At 41.0% G+C, this 17,150-nt stretch overlaps 1 protein-coding gene across 1 annotated transcript in view; it reads right to left on the reverse strand.

The window, feature by feature from the left end:
- Positions 1–5,767: 5,767 nt before the first annotated feature.
- LOC110533687 (calmodulin regulator protein PCP4) overlaps positions 5,768–17,150 on the reverse strand; it is a 32,446-nt gene continuing 21,063 nt past the window's right edge. The window contains exons 2-3 of the mRNA XM_021618135.3: positions 15,420–15,468; positions 5,768–6,944 (exon numbers count right to left, since the gene is read on the reverse strand). Coding sequence (XP_021473810.1) covers positions 6,805–6,944; positions 15,420–15,468 — 189 coding nt within the window. The 3' untranslated portion in view covers positions 5,768–6,804. The remainder of the gene's footprint in view (positions 6,945–15,419; positions 15,469–17,150) is intronic.

The following is a 17,150-nucleotide window of genomic DNA, read 5'->3' on the forward strand; positions in this document are numbered from 1 at the left end:
ATTACCTCTAAGTCCCGCAGCATAATCGCACAACTTTTAGTTGAGCAAACAGTTTTGCATAATCGCACAACTTTTAGTTGAGCAAACAGTTGCAGCGGGTGGTGGTTAGTCCCAGGGTCCTTAGCTTCTTGATGAGCTTTTTTGTGTTGTTGAGCGTTGAGCTGAAGTCAATGAACAGCATTCTCACGTAGGTGTTCCTTTTGTCCAGGTGGGAAAGGGCAGTGTGGAGTGAAATTGAGATTGCGTCATCTGTGGATCTGTTGGGGCGGTATGTGAAACGGAGTGGGTCTAGAGTATCCGGGAGGATGCTGTTGATGTGAGCCATGACCAGCCTTTCAAAGTACTTCATGGCTACCAACGTGAGGGCTACGGGGTGGTAATCATTTAGGCAGGTTACCTTCACTTCCTTGGGCACAGGGACTATGGTGGTCTGCTTGAAACATATAAGTATTATAGACTCGGTCAGGGAGTGTCAGTGAAGACACTTGCCAGTTGGTCCATGCATGCTTTGCATACACATCCTGGTAGTCTTGCTTACATCGGCTTCCGAGAGCGTAATCACACTGTTGCCCAGAACAGCTGGTGCTCTCACGTATGCTTCAGTGTTTCTTGCCTCGAAGCGAGCATAAAAAGCATTCCCGTCACTGGACAACTCGCGTCTGGGTTTCCCTTTGTAGTCTGTAATAGTTTTCAAGCCCTGCCACACCCGACGAGCGTCAGAGCCGGTGTAAGTAGGATTCAATCTTAATCCTGTATTGACACTTGCTTGTTTGATGGTTCACCTGAGGACATAGCTGGATTTCTTATAAGAGCTGGATTAGTGTCCCACTCCTTGAAAGTGGCAGCTCTAGCCTTTTGCTCGATGCGGACGTTGTCTGTAAACCAATGGCTTCTGGTTGGGATGTGTACGTATGGTCACTGTGGGGACGACGTCATCGGTGCACTTATTGATGAAGCTGATGACTGAGGTGGTATACTCCTCAATATTCCAGTCTGTGCTAGCAAAACAGTCCTGTAGCATCTGACCACTTCCGTATTGAGCGAGTTACTGGTACTTCATGCTTTAGTTTTTGCTTGTAAGCAGGAATCAGAGGATAGAATTATGGTCAGATTTGCCAAATGGAGGGTGGGGAGAGCTTTGTATGCATCTCTGTGTGGAGTAAAGTTGGTATAGAGCTTTTTCCCTCTGGTTGCACATGTGACATGATGGTAGAAATGAGGTAAAACAGATTTAAGTTAGCCTGCTTTAAAGTTCCCGGCCACTTGGAGCGTCGCTTCTGGATGAGCATTTTCTTGTTTGCTTATGGCCATATACAGTTGGTTGAGTGCGGTCTTAGTGCCAGCATCGGTTTGGGGTGGTAAATAGACGGCTACGAATAATATAGATGAGAACTCTCTTGGTAGATAGTATGGTCTACAGCTTATCATAAGGTACTCTACCTCAGTCGAGCGATACCTCAAGACTTCTTTAATATTAGACATTACGCACCAGCTGTTATTGACAAATAGATACGCACACCCGTCCCTCGTCTTACCAGACGTAGCTTCACTGTCCTGCCGGTGCATGGAAAGTCCCGCCAGCTCTATGTTATCTGTGTTGTCGACTCAGTGAATTTTACAGTTTTTAATGTCCTGTTGGTAGGATAATCTTGATCATAGGTCATCGATTTTATTTTCCTATGATTGAATGTTGGCCAATAGAATGAATGGCAGTGGGGGTTTACTCGCTCGCCTACGAATTCTCAGAAGGAAGCCCGACCTCCGCCCCCTTTTTCTCAGTCTTTTCTTCATGCAAATGACAAGGATTTGTGCTGGTTCCCGAGAAAGCAGTATATCCTTCGCGTCGGACTCGTTAAAGGAAAAAGCTTCTTCTAGTTCGAGGTGAGTAATCGCTGTTCTGATGCCCAGAAGTTATTTTCGGTCATAAGAGACTAGCAGCAACATTATGTACAAAATAAGTTACGTAAGACATCAACCTTCTCATCCGGCGTGGATTTTGTTACTTTTGTTAAGTAAATCAGATGATAAATGAGGTGATAACTGAGACACAAGCATTTCATAGATAAGACATGATTTGGTTTTCATGGAAAGTTGTTTCTTTTCCTTTTTTCCAGACAGAATGGCAACGTCCTGCCCTTAGCGTCAGCTTTCACAGAAGTTGTCTTGTCCTAGGATGGAAGTGTTATGTGGATTGCTGCTGATGGCCTCGATGTTACTGACGAAACCACATTTTTTACAGTTCTATAAACTATTTTAATTAGAGAATAGGGTCAATGTGTACACTCTTGTTCCTATTCTATCCATCCATGGATATAATAGGAACATATCACACAGATCGCAAAACCAAATCCACTGTTATTGATAACAGGTTATTGGTGTGAGTTTGGCATGGAGACCGTACTGTGTAAGGGATATTGAGGTGTATGGGAAAAGTTTGAGAATCCCATTACGTAGGCATATCCATTGTATGTTTAAAGGCACTTGATCAGCAAGTTTTCAGTGCATGGGAGGGATTAAATGGTCTCAATTGACTACTGCATCATTATTGGCTTTAAAGCCATCTAGTAAATCCCCTAGATCGATCAATGCAGTCAAGTTCAGACTCTGAGTTTATTGCAAGCTCAGAAAGAAATATCAATCTAAGTAATCCTAGAAGCCTTCAGTGTAATGATATTTAGCATAAAAAAGTTAACTGTCCATGCACACACCTTACCTATCAAGCTGACTTCATCTCTCAACACTTTCTGCCCATCCCAAGTCCAATATGATATAGTTTTGTTTTTAAGATACACTACACGACCAAAAATATGCTGACACCTTCTCGTTCAACATCTCATTACAGAATCATTGGCCCTTGCTACTATAACAACCTTCACTGTTCTGGGAAGGATTTCCACTAGATGTTGGAACATTGCTGCGGGGTATTGCTTTCATTCAGCCACAAGAGCATTAGTGAGGTCGGGCACTGATGTTGGGCAATTAGGCCTGGCTCGCAGTCGGTGTTCAAATTCATCCTAAAGATGTTCGATGGGGTTGAGGTCAGGGCTCTGTGCCGGCCAGTCAAGATATTCCACACCAATCTCAACAAACAATTTCTGTATGGACCTCGCTTTGTGCAAGGGGGCATTATCATGCTGAAACAGGAAAGGGCCTTCCCCAAACTGTTGCCACAAAGGGGTAGCCTAGTGGGTAGCCTAGTGGTTAGAGTGTTGGACTAGTAACCGAAAGGTTGCAAGTTCGAATTCCCGAGCTGACAAGGTACAAATCTATCGTTCTGCCCCTGAACAGGCAGTTAACCCACTGTTCCTAGGCCATCATTGAAAATAAGAATTTGTTCTTAACTGACTTGCCTAGTAAAATAAAGGTAAAATAAAATAAAAAGTGGGAAGCACAGAATTGTCTAGAATGTCATTGTATGCTGTAGCATTAAGAATTCCCTTTACTGGAATTAAGGGGCCTCTACCGAACCATGAAAAACAGCCCCAGACCATTATTAATCCTCCATCAAACTTTACAGGCGCAACTATGCTTTCAGCAGTTAGCATTCTCCTGCCATCCACCAAACCCAGATTGTCCGTCGGACTGCCAGATGGTGAAGCGTGATTCATCACTCCAAAGTACGAGTTTCCACTGCTCCAGAGTCCAATAGCGGTGAGCATTCCACCACTCCAACCAACGCATGGCATTGCGCATGGTGATCTTAGGCTTGTGTACGGCTGCTTGGCCATGGAAACCCATTTCATGAAGCTCCTGATGAACAGTTCTTGTGCTGATGTTGCTTCCAGAGGTAGTTTGGAACTCGGTGTTGCAACCGTGGAGAGGCGATTTTTACAAGCTACACGCATCAGCACTCGGCAGGCCCATTCTGAGAGCTTCATGGCTGAGCCGTTGTTGTTCCTAGACGTTTCAACTCCACAATAACAGCACTTACAGTTGACTGGGGCAGCTTTAACAGGGCAGAAATGTGACGAACTGACTTGTTGGAATGTTGGCATCCTATGACTGTGCTACGTTGAAAGTCATTGAGCTGTTCAGTAAGGCCATTCTACTGCCAATGTCTGTCTATGAAGATGTCATGGCTGTGTGCTTTATTTTATAAACCTGCCAGCAAAGGGTGTGGTAGAAACAGCTGAACCAGCTAATTTGAAGGGGTGTCCACATACTTCAGAAAGTATTCAGACCCCCTTCACTTTTTCCACATTTTGTTACGTTACACCCTTATTCTGAAATTGATTAAATAAAAAAATGTTTGAAAGGTTTGCAAATTTATTACAAATAAATAACTGAAACCTTATTGACATAAGTATTCAGACCCTTTGCTATGAGACCCGGAATTGAGCTCAGGTGCATCCTGTTTCCATTGTTCATCCTTGAGATGTTTATTCAACTTCCTTGGAGTCCACCTGTGATAAATTCAATTGATTGGACATGAGTTGGAAAGGCACACACCTGTTAATATTAGGTCCAACAGTTGACAATGCATGTTCGAGCAAAAATCAAACCATGATGTTGAAATAATTGTCCATAGAGCTCGGAGACAGTATTTTGTCAAGGCACAGATGTGGGGAAGGGTACCAAAACATTTCTGCAGCATTGAAGGTCCCCAAGAACCCAGTGGCCTCCATCATTCTTAAATGGAAGAAGTTTGGAACTACCAAGACTCTTCTTAGAGCTGGCTGCCTAGTTAAACTGAGCAATCAGGGGAGAAGGGCCTTGGTCAGGGAGGTGACCAAGAACCCGATGATCACTCTAACAGAGCTCCAGAGTTCCTCTGTGGAAATGGGAGAACCTTCCAGAAGGACAACCAGCTCTGCAGTACTCCACCAATCAGGCCAATATGGTAGAGCGACCAGACGGAAGCCACTCCTCAGTAATTAGCACATGACAGCCCGTTTGGAGTTTGCGAAAAGGACCAGGATCGAGGGAAGATGAACGGCGCAAAGTACAGAGAGATCTTTGATGAAAACCTGCTCCAGAGCACTCAGGACCTCAAACTGGGGTGAAGGTTCACCTTCCAACAGGACAACAACCCTAAGCACACAGTGAAGACAACGTAGGAATGGCTTTGGGACAAGTCTCTGAATGTCCTTGAGTGACCCAGCCAGAGCCCAGACTTGAAGCCGATCTAACATCTCTGGAGAGACCTGAAAATGGCTGTGCAGCGACGCTCCCCATCCAACCTGACAGAGATTGAGAGGATCTGCAAAGAATGGGAGAAACTCCCCAAATACAGGTGTGCCAATCTTGTAGCGTCATACCAAAGAACACTCAAGGCTGTAATCGCTGCCAAATGTGCTTCAACAAAGTACAGAGTAAAGGGTCTGAATACTTACATAAATGTGATATTTAAGTTTATATTATATTATTTATTTTCTTTGCAATAATTTCTAAAAATCTGTTTTTGTTTTGTTTTAATGGGGTATTGTGTCTGGATTGGAAAAAAATGATTTAATCATTTTTAGAATAAGGCTGTAACGTAACAAAATGCGGAACAAGTGATGGGGTGTGAATACTTTCCAAATGCTCTGTATATAGTGTACTTTAAAAGTAATTTTAATTTATGTAAGGTCATAAATCATTTAAAACATGCATCTCATCTTATATTATCTTATCTTACCATAAGGACATATTGAAAATCCTTTATTCTACAACCGAGTGATCCCAAAAACTGCCAGACACCACATAATCAAACATAAAAATAATTCATAACATGTCAATATGGGACCATAAACAAACACAATATTAAGAAATAACTTCTGACACAATGTTTACCTCTTTGGGATATTTATTAAGTATATATTATTTGAAGGTGTCTACTGAAGGATGATGGTATTGTACCGTATATTCTACTCATTTGGTTTTGAGCAATGACTTCAAAGGAAACAATGGGGATTTAAATCACAAGATCAATAGAAACACAATCAAAACCAACAAATGTAAAAAATAAAAGTCAAAACCAGAAGAAAAATACTTTTTCTATTGACGTTGATGTTAAAGGGAAGCAAGGAAGAAAGAAAAGATCCACAATTTTCACATGAATAATGGAATAAGCCCTAGATTTAGTTGCCAAGTTGCAGAGAGATATCAGAGACATTGGAAATAAAATTAGACCCATTGATTCAATTCTAAATGCTTCAGTCATAAGGTATGAAAGACAATTGGCACGGCGCTAGCTGGGAGGGATCAAACAAAACAAGCTGCATTGCCTGGAAACACTCCACAGTGAGAGGTAAACACCATTAACAAACCTCCTAGGATAATAAAATCTTTCGATTTATGATGCCATAGCTGAAAAGAATGCCAATGCAATCATGACTGGAATCTGACGATCAATCATCACAAATACATGTTCCTCCTGAGGGAGATAAAACCCTAGTTCCAGTTCCTTAATTGCTTTACGAGCGAACCTACTTATTAAGCAGTTTTTTACTGTTCAAATGTGTATGTTATAGCATACATGACATGAGACATGAGAGTACTACTAAGGGTTTGGACTGCTACAGCAACTGGACAATATAGAGAGTATAACATTATCAATAAAACACAAAAAAAGCAAAATCATAGGAAAGATCAAGATATATCCATAACTTAATCATCATTTATGGACACAGCAATGAATAATAAGTTACACATAATAATTTCACAAAGATATCAGTGATCCCTTGATTCTTTAACTCCAAACCCTCCCTCCAGCCGTTGAGTCCATAACAGTGTGGTTTGATTGACATGCAAGACCAAGCCCCCAATTGGTGCAGTCCCAGCTTATAGGAGGAGACAGAGCTGCCTGGCCCTGTCCTGCCCACTCTAGGACTTCACTTCCTGCTTCTTCTTGCTCTGGAACTTCCTGAACTGTGATTGGATCGCCACAGCAGCCTTCTCCGTCTCAGGGGCCTTCATGTCGATGTCCGCAAAGTCCTCCTCAGGAGCATCCTTCTTGGAGTCATCTGTAGGAAGGGAGGAGAGATGGTGAGAGACTACGACAGAAAATCAATCCAAATAAAATTGTATTGTCACATGCTCCGAATACAACAGGTGTAAACCTTACCGTGAAATGCTTACTTACAAGCCCTTAATCAACAATGCAGTTCAAGAAACAGAGTTAAGAAAAGATTTACTAGATAAACTAAAGTTAAAAAAAAAAATGAACACAAGAAAATTACATAACAATAATGAAGCTATATATAGGGGGTACCGGTACTGAGACAATGTGCGGGGGTACAAGTTAGTCGAGGTAATTTGTATAGTGACAATGTATAGATAATGAACAGCAGTGTAAAAACAAGGAGGGGGGGTCAATGTAAATATTCTGGGTAGCCATTTGATTAATTGTTCAGCAGTCTTATGGCTTGGGGGTAGAAGCTGTTAAGGAGCCTTTTGGTATTAGACTTGGTGCTCTGGTACCGCTTGCCGTGCGGTAGCAGAGAGAACAGTCAAAGACTTAGGTGACTGGAGTCTTTGACAATTTTTTGGGCCTTCCTCTGACACCGCCTAGTATATAGGTCCTGGATGTCAGGAAGCTTGGCAGCAGTGATGTACTGGGCCGTACGCACTACCCTCTATAGCGCCTTACAGTCAGATGCCGAGCAGTTAACATACCAGGCAGTGTGGAACCGGCCAGGATGCTTTCGATGGTGCAGCTGTAGAACTTTGAGGATATGGGGACCCATGCCACATCTTGCGGGGGAAAATGTGTTATTGTGCCCTCTTCACAACTGTCCTGCTGTACTTGGACCAAGACAGTTTGTTGGTGATGTGGACATCAAGAATCTTGAAACTCTCGACCCGCTCCACTTCAGCCCTGTCGATGTTAATGGGGGCCTGTTTGGCCCTCCTTTTCCAATAGTCCATGATCAGCTCCTTTGTCTTGCTCACATTGAGGGAGAGGTTGTTGTCCTGGCACCACACTGCCAGGTCTCTGACCTCCTCCCTATAGGCTGTCTCATCATTGTCGTTGGTTAGGCCTACCACTGTTGTGTCATCAGCAAACTTAATTATGGTGTTGGAGTCGTGCTTGGCCACGCAGTCGTGGGTGAACAGGGAGAACAGGAGGGTATTTTTAATTATTTATTTCACCTTTATTTAACCAGGTAGGCCAGTTGAGAACAAGTTCTCATTTACAACTGCGACCTGGCCTAGATAAAGCAAAGCAGTGCAACACGGACAACAAAACAGAGTTACACATCGAATAAACAAAAGTACAGTCAATACACAATAGAAAAGTCTATATACAGTGTGTGCAAAGGAAGTGAGATTAGGGAGGTAAACCGCCGTACTCAGATTATTGCATGGTTTGCTTTTTCCGTAAAGTTTTTTAAAAATCTGACACAGCGGTTGCATTAAGGAGAAGTATATCTTTAATTCTGTGAATAACAGTTGTATCTTTTATCAATGTTTATTGTGAGTGTTTCTGTCAATTGATGTGGCTCTCTGCAAAATCACCGGATGTTTTGGAAGCAAAACACTACTGCGCCAATGTAAACTGAGATTTTTGGATATAAATATGCACTTTATCGAACAAAACATACATGTATTGTGTAACATGATGTCCTATGAGTGTCATCTGATGAAGATCAAAGGTTAGTGATTAATTTGATCTATATTTCTGTGACTCCTCTCTTTGGCTGGAAAAAATGGCTGTGTGTGTTTATGTTAGGTCAGAGCCAAGTCACAAAATCATACGTGTGCTTTCGCTGTAAAGCCTTTTTGAAATCGGACACGATGGGTAGATTAACAAGAAATGTTTCATTTGGTGTATTGCACTTGTTAATGTATGAAAGTTACATATTTCTAAAAAATATTTTTGAATTTTGCGCACTGCCTTTTCAGCGGAATGTTGTCGAGGGGTGCAGCTAGCCATAAGAAGTTAACACAGTGTCCAAAGAAGGGCCAGAAGTATACAGAATGGTGTTGTCTGCGTAGAGGTGGATCAGAGAATCACCAGCAGCAAGAGCGACATCATTGATGTATACAGAGAAAAAGTGTCGGCCAGAGAATTGAACCCTGTGTCACCCCCATAGAGACTGCCAGAGGTCCGGACAACAGGCCCTCCGATTTGACACACTGAACTCTGTCTGAGAAGTAGTTGGTGAACCAGGCGAGGCAGTCATTTGACAAACCAAGGCTGTTGAGTCTGCCGATAAGAATGCTGTGATTGTCTGAGTCGAAAGCCTTGGCCAGGTCAATGAATACGGCTGCACAGTATTGTCGATGGCGGTTATGATATCGTTTAGGAATAAGCACCCCTGAGGGGCCCCAGTGTTGAAGATCAGCGTGGCAGATGTGTTGTTGCCTACCCTTACCACCTGTGGATGGCCCATCAGGAAGTCCAGGATCCAGATGCAGAGGGAGGTGTTTAGTCCCAGGGCCCCACATCTGACGAGCGTCAGAGCCAGTGTTGTAGGATTCAATCTTAGTCTAGTATTGACGATTTTCCTGTTTGATGGTTTTTCTGAAGGCATAGTGGGCAGCTCTAGCCTTGAGCTCGGTGTGGATGTTGCCTGTAATTCATGGCTTCTGGTTGGGAAATGTACGTACGGTCACTGTGGGGATGACGTTGTCGATGCACTTGATGAAGCCAGTGACTGAGGTGGTATACTCCTCAATGCCATTGGATGAATCACGGAACATATTCCAGTCTGTGCTAGCAAAACAGCCTTGTAGGGTAGCATCCGCGTCATCTGACCACTTCCGTAATGAGCGAGTCACTGGTACTTCCTGCTTTTGTTTTTGCTTGTAAGCAAGAATCAGAAGAATAGAATAGAAGGTTAGAATTGTCTCATTTAGGGCGAGGGAGAGCTTTGTATGCGTCTCTGTGTGTGGAGTAAAGGTGGTCTAGAGTTTTTTTTTACTCTGACATGCTGGTAGAAATAAGGTAAAACGAATTTAAGTTTGCCTGCATTAAAGTCCCCAGCCACTAGGAGCACCGCTTTTGGTCTTAGTGCCAGCATTGGTTTGTGGTGGTAAATAGACTGCTATGAATAATATACAGTAGATGAGAACTGTCTTGGTAGATAGTGTGGTCTATAGATATCATGAGGTATTCTACCTCAGGCGAGCAATACCTCAAGACTTCTTTAATATTAGACATCGCACACCAGCAGTTATTGACAAATAGACACACACCCCCGTCCCTCGTCTTACCAGACGTAGCTGATCTGTCCAGCCAATGCACGGAGAAGTCAGCCAGCCCTATATTGTCCATGTCGTCGTTCAGCCACGTCTCGTTGAAACATAAGATATTACAGTTTTTAATGTCCCGTTGGTAGGATAGTCTTAATCGTAGATAGTCCAGTTTTCCCCCAATGATTGCACGTTGGCCAATAATACGGAGGGTAGGGGTGGTTTACCTAATCCTCAGTGAATTCTTACAAGGCACCCTGACCTCCTCCCCCTTTTGGGCCTTGTCTCGACAAGGCAGTATATCCTTCTCGTTTTTACTCCGTTTTTTTACTCAAAGAAAAAAACTTTGTCCAGTTCGACTTGACTAATTGCTGTTCTAATGTCCAGAAGCGCTTTTCGGTCAAAAGACACAGTAGCAGCAACATTATGTACAAAATGAGTTTTCAAACAATGCGAAAAAAACAAACACAATAGGACAGTTGGTAAGGAGCCCGTAAATCAGCAGCCTTCCCCTCCGGCACCATTATAGCGTAGAGCAACTGGGGAGTCAAACTGAATGGGTGTGTCTACCACAATTGGGGTCACTCCATTTCATCCTTGCATCATTTTTTTTTTTTTACAGTTTTCAATTCATGAATTGACTGAAATGTTTTTATAAATGGAATTAACCTCACCTCTGGCGTGCATTATTAGTCTTCCTAGGAAAGAAACTGAAGACCTGTATCACCAACACTAAGAATCAGTATCACCAACAGTATTCTGCTGCCTCCCTTAGAACAATGTGGATTATCCCAAGATGCCTGCCTGCTTTTTCTTCAGATTGTCTCTTTTATTTCAGCAGGGTTTAACCTTGGTCTTTTGTTAACGGCTTTAGAACGTGTCTTACTCTATAGAAATGAGTTTGATTTGAATTCAATTCAATAGATTATGTTTAAGAAGCAACCTTTTACGAACGTATACACAGGGCAGGGGGCATTACAACAACAAAGACTTTAAATCAGGGGATAAACTGTCAAATATGAGGTAACGCAAGCCATTCTAATCTCTCATACATATACTGTACATGCTGTCAAGTCCTCTATTTATCCAGGAGGATTTAATTGTCTAACTCCCCTTTCATTATTCATGCATTGCCCCTTTTAATTCAGAAGACAAAATACATGTACAGTAATGATGTCACGTCCTGACCTTAAAGATCCTTTTTATTCTCTATTTTGGTTAGGTCGGGGTGTGACTAGGGTGGGTAGTCTAGTTTTTTTATTTCTATGTTGGCCTGGTATGGTTCCCAATCAGAGGCAGCTGTCTATCATTGTCTCTGATTGGGGATCATATTTAGGCAGCCTTTTCCCACTGTTTTTTTGTGGGATCTTGTTTTTGTGTAGTGCCTGTGAACACTGCATTTACTTCACGTTTCGTTTGTTCTGTATTGTTTTTGGTGAGTTTCATTTAATAAAACATGTGGAACTCTATGCATGCTGCGCCTTGGTCCATTTATTCCAACGATCGTGACAAATGAGTATACATCAGAATATAAAATAGTTAATTTACTTACAAAGGTAATGATAAACGTTTCTTTAATAAACAGATAATCGTACCCAAAATGCCAGCAAAGACGAAGTGGGTTCAGGTCAGTCCCCATGCTAGATACAGAATTGGATTTGTGATGTGACTGTGTGACCTAACAAGCAATAGTGGGTTCAATTTCAGAAGGATGCAATAGTTTACAGGTAATTAAAAAAATGAATAATAGTAATGCAAGAAAAATGGTATACTGGTAGAGGATTTTAATTTAACCAGTATTGTAGCAGCAAAATAATCTGCAGCAACATGATTTGAACATTTAGTCCATAATATTGCTTGATCGGTGGTTAAGCTAATAGCTGGCCAAAATTAGGCTACATGAAAAGTGCAAAACTGTTACTATAACCGTGTGGTTTTCAGTGAATCTATGCATATCATGAAGCTCATCTGTATTTCCTGCGGCACAGGAAAATACTCAGCAACAAAAGTGTGATCGAATTAAGAGCCCACATCTGTATGTCATTCTCCATTCACATGCATCTACTATGTGTTTTTTATACCGAAAGATCCATTCCTTTACAAGACATCACACATGCCATATGCACTTGACATTGAACATAGTTGTGAATGTACCAACATACAAAATGTGAACGCATACAAAGTGGACAACATACATTTAGGTTTAGATGGAATTTCTTGATGACCTTCGAAGACAAAAATAATGTAATGGAAATAAATGTATCCCTGTCTGGCTCCTGACCTATTTAGTGTGTTTATATGCTGTTTAATATGACATGTAGCCTATTTGAAAAGATGTGCGCTTCTTACATTCACCTTTTCATGTTTATTATAATACTTTTCATTTGGTTTCAATACTTCAAAAGCAAATGGGAGGTCCAGGCAGTCACAATATATGGGTGTTGGTTAAATTGTGATTTTAATGAATGGAGTGAATTTGGAGAGGCAGTTTTTTCCCCAGTGAGCAAGGAAAATCACCTACCAAATTGCAGATTGTTGAGTTGCAGCGGTCAGTGAAAAGCAGTTAAATATGCCTATCCAATATTTCAACATACAATTGTAGGAAAAGCATAGTTTAGAAAGCAAATGGCTATTGGTGAAAAGAGAAGACAAACGACTCTAATCTGTCTCTAGTTATCAAAATTCTCAACTCCCAATTGAGCGAACAGTAGCCTATCTTATAGAGTGGTGAGGAGGAGGAGTCTTCCGTGTCTGAAATAGACCTCACCATTCATTTTATGGATTCAGGTTCACACAAACATTGTTTTAAGCGTTGTTTTACTATTGACAGTTACAGCTGATTTCAGGATTGTATATATCGATTCGCTCTCCTTAAATATTTATCTTTGTTTCATGTTACATGAATGTAACTAAGAAATTCACTGGAAAGAAAACAGAAAATGATTGATTGATTTGTTGAATAGTCATGACTGGTTTGAGCTATCTGTCACGTCGTAACACAACGGTGGCGAAGGATATCATTGCTACTTAACAATGGAAGCTTCTGACTGGTCTTGGAAATGTGACCTCTCCCCGCTTGGCTCGATGGGATATGTAGTGATATTGCCAACACAGCCAGATATGTACACAGTCTTGTACCCTTAACCTTTTTTTAAATTGACTATCATATTTGTTTATTAAAGCTGACTTTATTAGTAAAATTAGTAGTTCAAGAATGTCACAAGTTAATTGACACGAGAAAACAGCAACTCTACAGAGCGCCAATGGCTACAATGAATGGCAGCGTTCCTCCTCGTCACCAGCGGAGCGCATCGGCCATATCCCCAGTGAGTGCGCGTCCTTGGATCAGTACCACTGGAAAGTTTTTTGGGGTGACAATAATTTCCTCCTCCAGGCTAGATGGACTCCCTCCACAATTGGCCCAGGTTTGGCCGGGGTAGGCAGTCATTGTAAATAATAATTTGTTCTTAACTGACTTGCCTAGTTAAACAAAAATAATGATGGATGTCATATTGTACAATTTGTGTCTCGCCTTTTCGTAATTCATTTTTACTGATTTGTTTCCCACTGGGCACAGACGTCAAGTCAACGACTATTCCATGTTGGTTCAACGTAATTTCCTTGAAATTACGTTGATTCAACCAGTGTGTGCCCAGTGGGTTGTCAGTGTCAGCAGCGTAGGCTTCTAATTTGTATCATATTAAAAAAGATGTTGCTTATGTCTCCAGTCATATAGCCTAAAATGGATGTCGGCATTTGAAGTCGTCCCTGTTGTGACTTGATAGCGTGTATTATGCATCCATTTCACGCTCCAGTGTATGCACTATTACACAAGTAAATGAGTCAATTTATGATGAAGATAAGTAGTGGTTGACATTGTATATGCTGTTCCACACACTTTTAAACCTAATATTGCTATGAAAATTGATGGCTGGAGTCATTATTGCTATTTTTTTTTCTTGTTTGTTTTCGCTGTTTTGTTTGACTTGTGTAGAAATGCAGTAAATGAGCTTCAATCCTTGGAATTCACACCCCACTTTGCCATACCCTAGGTTTAGCTGAACTGATGCCACTGGTTGGAGCTGGTGACTGAGATGCATGCTGCTCAGGGACACTGGGACAATGATTGATGAAGGTCTAGTCTCAGAACACCTAGGGGAGATCATTCAATATAGAGGGGTATAGCTGCAATCCAGACTACATGAAATCCTCACTACCACGTATATAATCCATCAAGTTTGATGTAACTTGCATTGGACTACAATAAAACATAGTCAATGTAATTCCCTATGGTAAATGTGTTCTCTCAACTGAAATGTAGGCATTGAAATATGACCATAGTGGGACAATTCTAGTTGCTCAGGTTACTAAAACATTTAAACAGTTAAAGCAAAGAAAGTAGAACTTGACAAATGCCTAATAAATGTACTCAATCAAAGTCACACATTCAATCGACTACAACTATGGTAACTGGATAGATTATTCAATCATTAAAGACACTTTTGGCACAGCTGATGGATAGTATGTATGGGACTTCACATACAGTTTATACATTTCTTTGGAGTTTTTCAACCCTATACTCCTATCAGAAAGTTATATATAATATATATGACTAAAATAATCACATTTATCTAATCTACATTATTGTAAACTTAAACTTCAGAGGTAATGAGAAAAATTTAAGTTATTTGGTCCAAAATCTATTTGAAGTGTGACTTTCAATTCAATTTCTCATCTAGTCACATTTGCTTTACCCGGATAGCTGAATTCTACATTTAATGTCATTTCTGGATATCAGAGTATCCTAACAAGTATCCTGCAAGCCTAATTGTGCTGTCTCTAACTCCAGGGATTTGAATGACATTATCATGACAACAATACCATGCCCTAGTTTTGAAAGTAATTATTTCTGTGAATCCCAGGCTTGAATGTGCCCAAGGTAGATCAAAAGACTATTTATTATTTAATCATGGCGTCTTTTCTTTCATTAAAAAACACAAAAGAGATCTAGTCAAGACATTATCTGTCAAGTTCTGAGACATCTCTGCTTCTCAGTTTTTGGACATTAAGTTCTCCATGAGTAGAAGTGGAGACGGTGGACTCTCACTCAATGTGTTCTATGACTCTCACTCTATGTTTTCATATGTACCAACATGGATGGAGTTTTCAGTCATGAATTTCACAAGACAATTTTTGAAAGCAGGACAGTAGTTATACAGTACAGTAGGTCTACGTGATGTATGGTTGTACAGTATGTTGTGTATTTTGTAATATTTGTCCTATATAAATCCTTTACCTACCTTGTCCAGAAGGTTTGCTGTTTCCACTCATGGCTCCAGATCCTGGTCTCTGCAAAGAAAGATAAAGAAAGTGATCAATATTCCTCCTTCAATATTTTACATCAAGGGCAAAACTTTGAAGTAGACCAGTAGCCAGAAGGTAGCTGGTTCAAAAGTGGGAATTAAACACATACATGCATACATGTGTGAGCTTCAACTACCGTATATGAGAAAGAGTGTGTTCTACAGTAGCAGCTGAGCAGCAGATACTTCTGCTCTGTGGAGGAACACCCTCCCCATCCTGCACATCACTACCTGAATTATTAATCCATGGCTTTCAATGAATTTCAAACACAGCAGCTCAGCTTTGATGTTAGGCAGGCTGCTGAGAAGAGAAAACAACAAAAATGTCCTCAGTTCTCGTATAGAAGCCAGAGGAAGGAAAACTCATTTCGAGGCTTTGCCATCTGTCTCACTGTTAGTGTGGGGAAAAAAATCACAAAGATTCACTGGGGTGTTGAGATAGCTTCCTTGTTGGGTCTCATCTGTCTGTGTTATATTCTGTCACATGTTCTGAGAATGATACTGTGGCTCACCATAGGCTACTACCACCCTATGGTGATGCTACTAACACCCCCCTACTCTCTCAATCTCTTGTCCTTTCCCCCTCACTCCATTTCTACCTCTGTTTTCCTCTCCCCCTCTTTCTCTCTCCACTTTTCTATCTTATAGTCTCTTCCTGTCTGTAACATGAGCTGCTCAGTTTTGAAAGATATCGCGAATAACTGCAAAAATGTTGCTCAGGCTCTCCACTTTCTGGAGGACCGAGTTTTGAAATCAGTGGAATGCCCAGTGGAAGCAGAGTATGATAGCTACGGAGAAAATTCAGACATTTGATTGCAAATGCTAAGGGAGTCCACTGATTTCAAAACTCGCTAAGGCTCTGCACTTTCTGGAGGACCGAGTTTTGAAATCAGTGGAATGCCCAGTGCATTTGCATTCCTATGTATAGCCTAATGTTATCTAGCTAGCTAACATTGAACCTAGTTGGTTAGTTTTAACTACATGTAGATTCATGCAGGGTAGTAACGTTATGAGTTGGGATTATGGTTCATTGTTTAGCTAGCTACATGTCTAAACAAAAGACTCCACTATGCAAGTAATCATTTCACTGTACCGTTTACACCTTCTGTATCCTGTGCATGTGACAAATAAACTTTGATTTTATTTAATATAGTGTGTGTTTACCAGAGACGGTAATGTGAAGAACAACACCAAAGTCAAATTAGGATATGACGTTAGGCCAACGAGACACTGTCCAAGTTCTCCAGTAGAATGCCCTGCCTTTATTTAGTCACACGCAGAACCAATTAGCTCGCCAATCAATTGTAAATAAGGTTCTTGTTGTGAGTTTATTTTCCGGTAATAATGAATACAAATTAGCTGAAGTTAAGACGTTGTCAGCTATATGATATGGTAATTATTTGAACTGGCTAGCCAACTAACTTAACGTTAGCTAGCTAGCTAACAAGCTAGCATTTACCCAAAACATTGTTTAGAAAGTTGCTTTGCTAGATTGAAAAATGTCTAAATTCGTTTTGAAACGGATGGGTTTATTGGTAGACCAGTTATGCTACTTTGGACCAACAAGCTGCTGATTTTTATATTTATACTTTTTCATAAAGTATAAATACGACAATAGAATGTTCATGATGTCACTGCAACAACTGTCTACAGATATGTCGATAGACG

The sequence above is a fragment of the Oncorhynchus mykiss genome, chromosome 10, assembly GCF_057628025.1.
Source record: "Oncorhynchus mykiss isolate SJ-2025 chromosome 10, ASM5762802v1, whole genome shotgun sequence".
In the NCBI taxonomy this organism is placed as follows: Eukaryota; Metazoa; Chordata; class Actinopteri; order Salmoniformes; family Salmonidae; genus Oncorhynchus; species Oncorhynchus mykiss.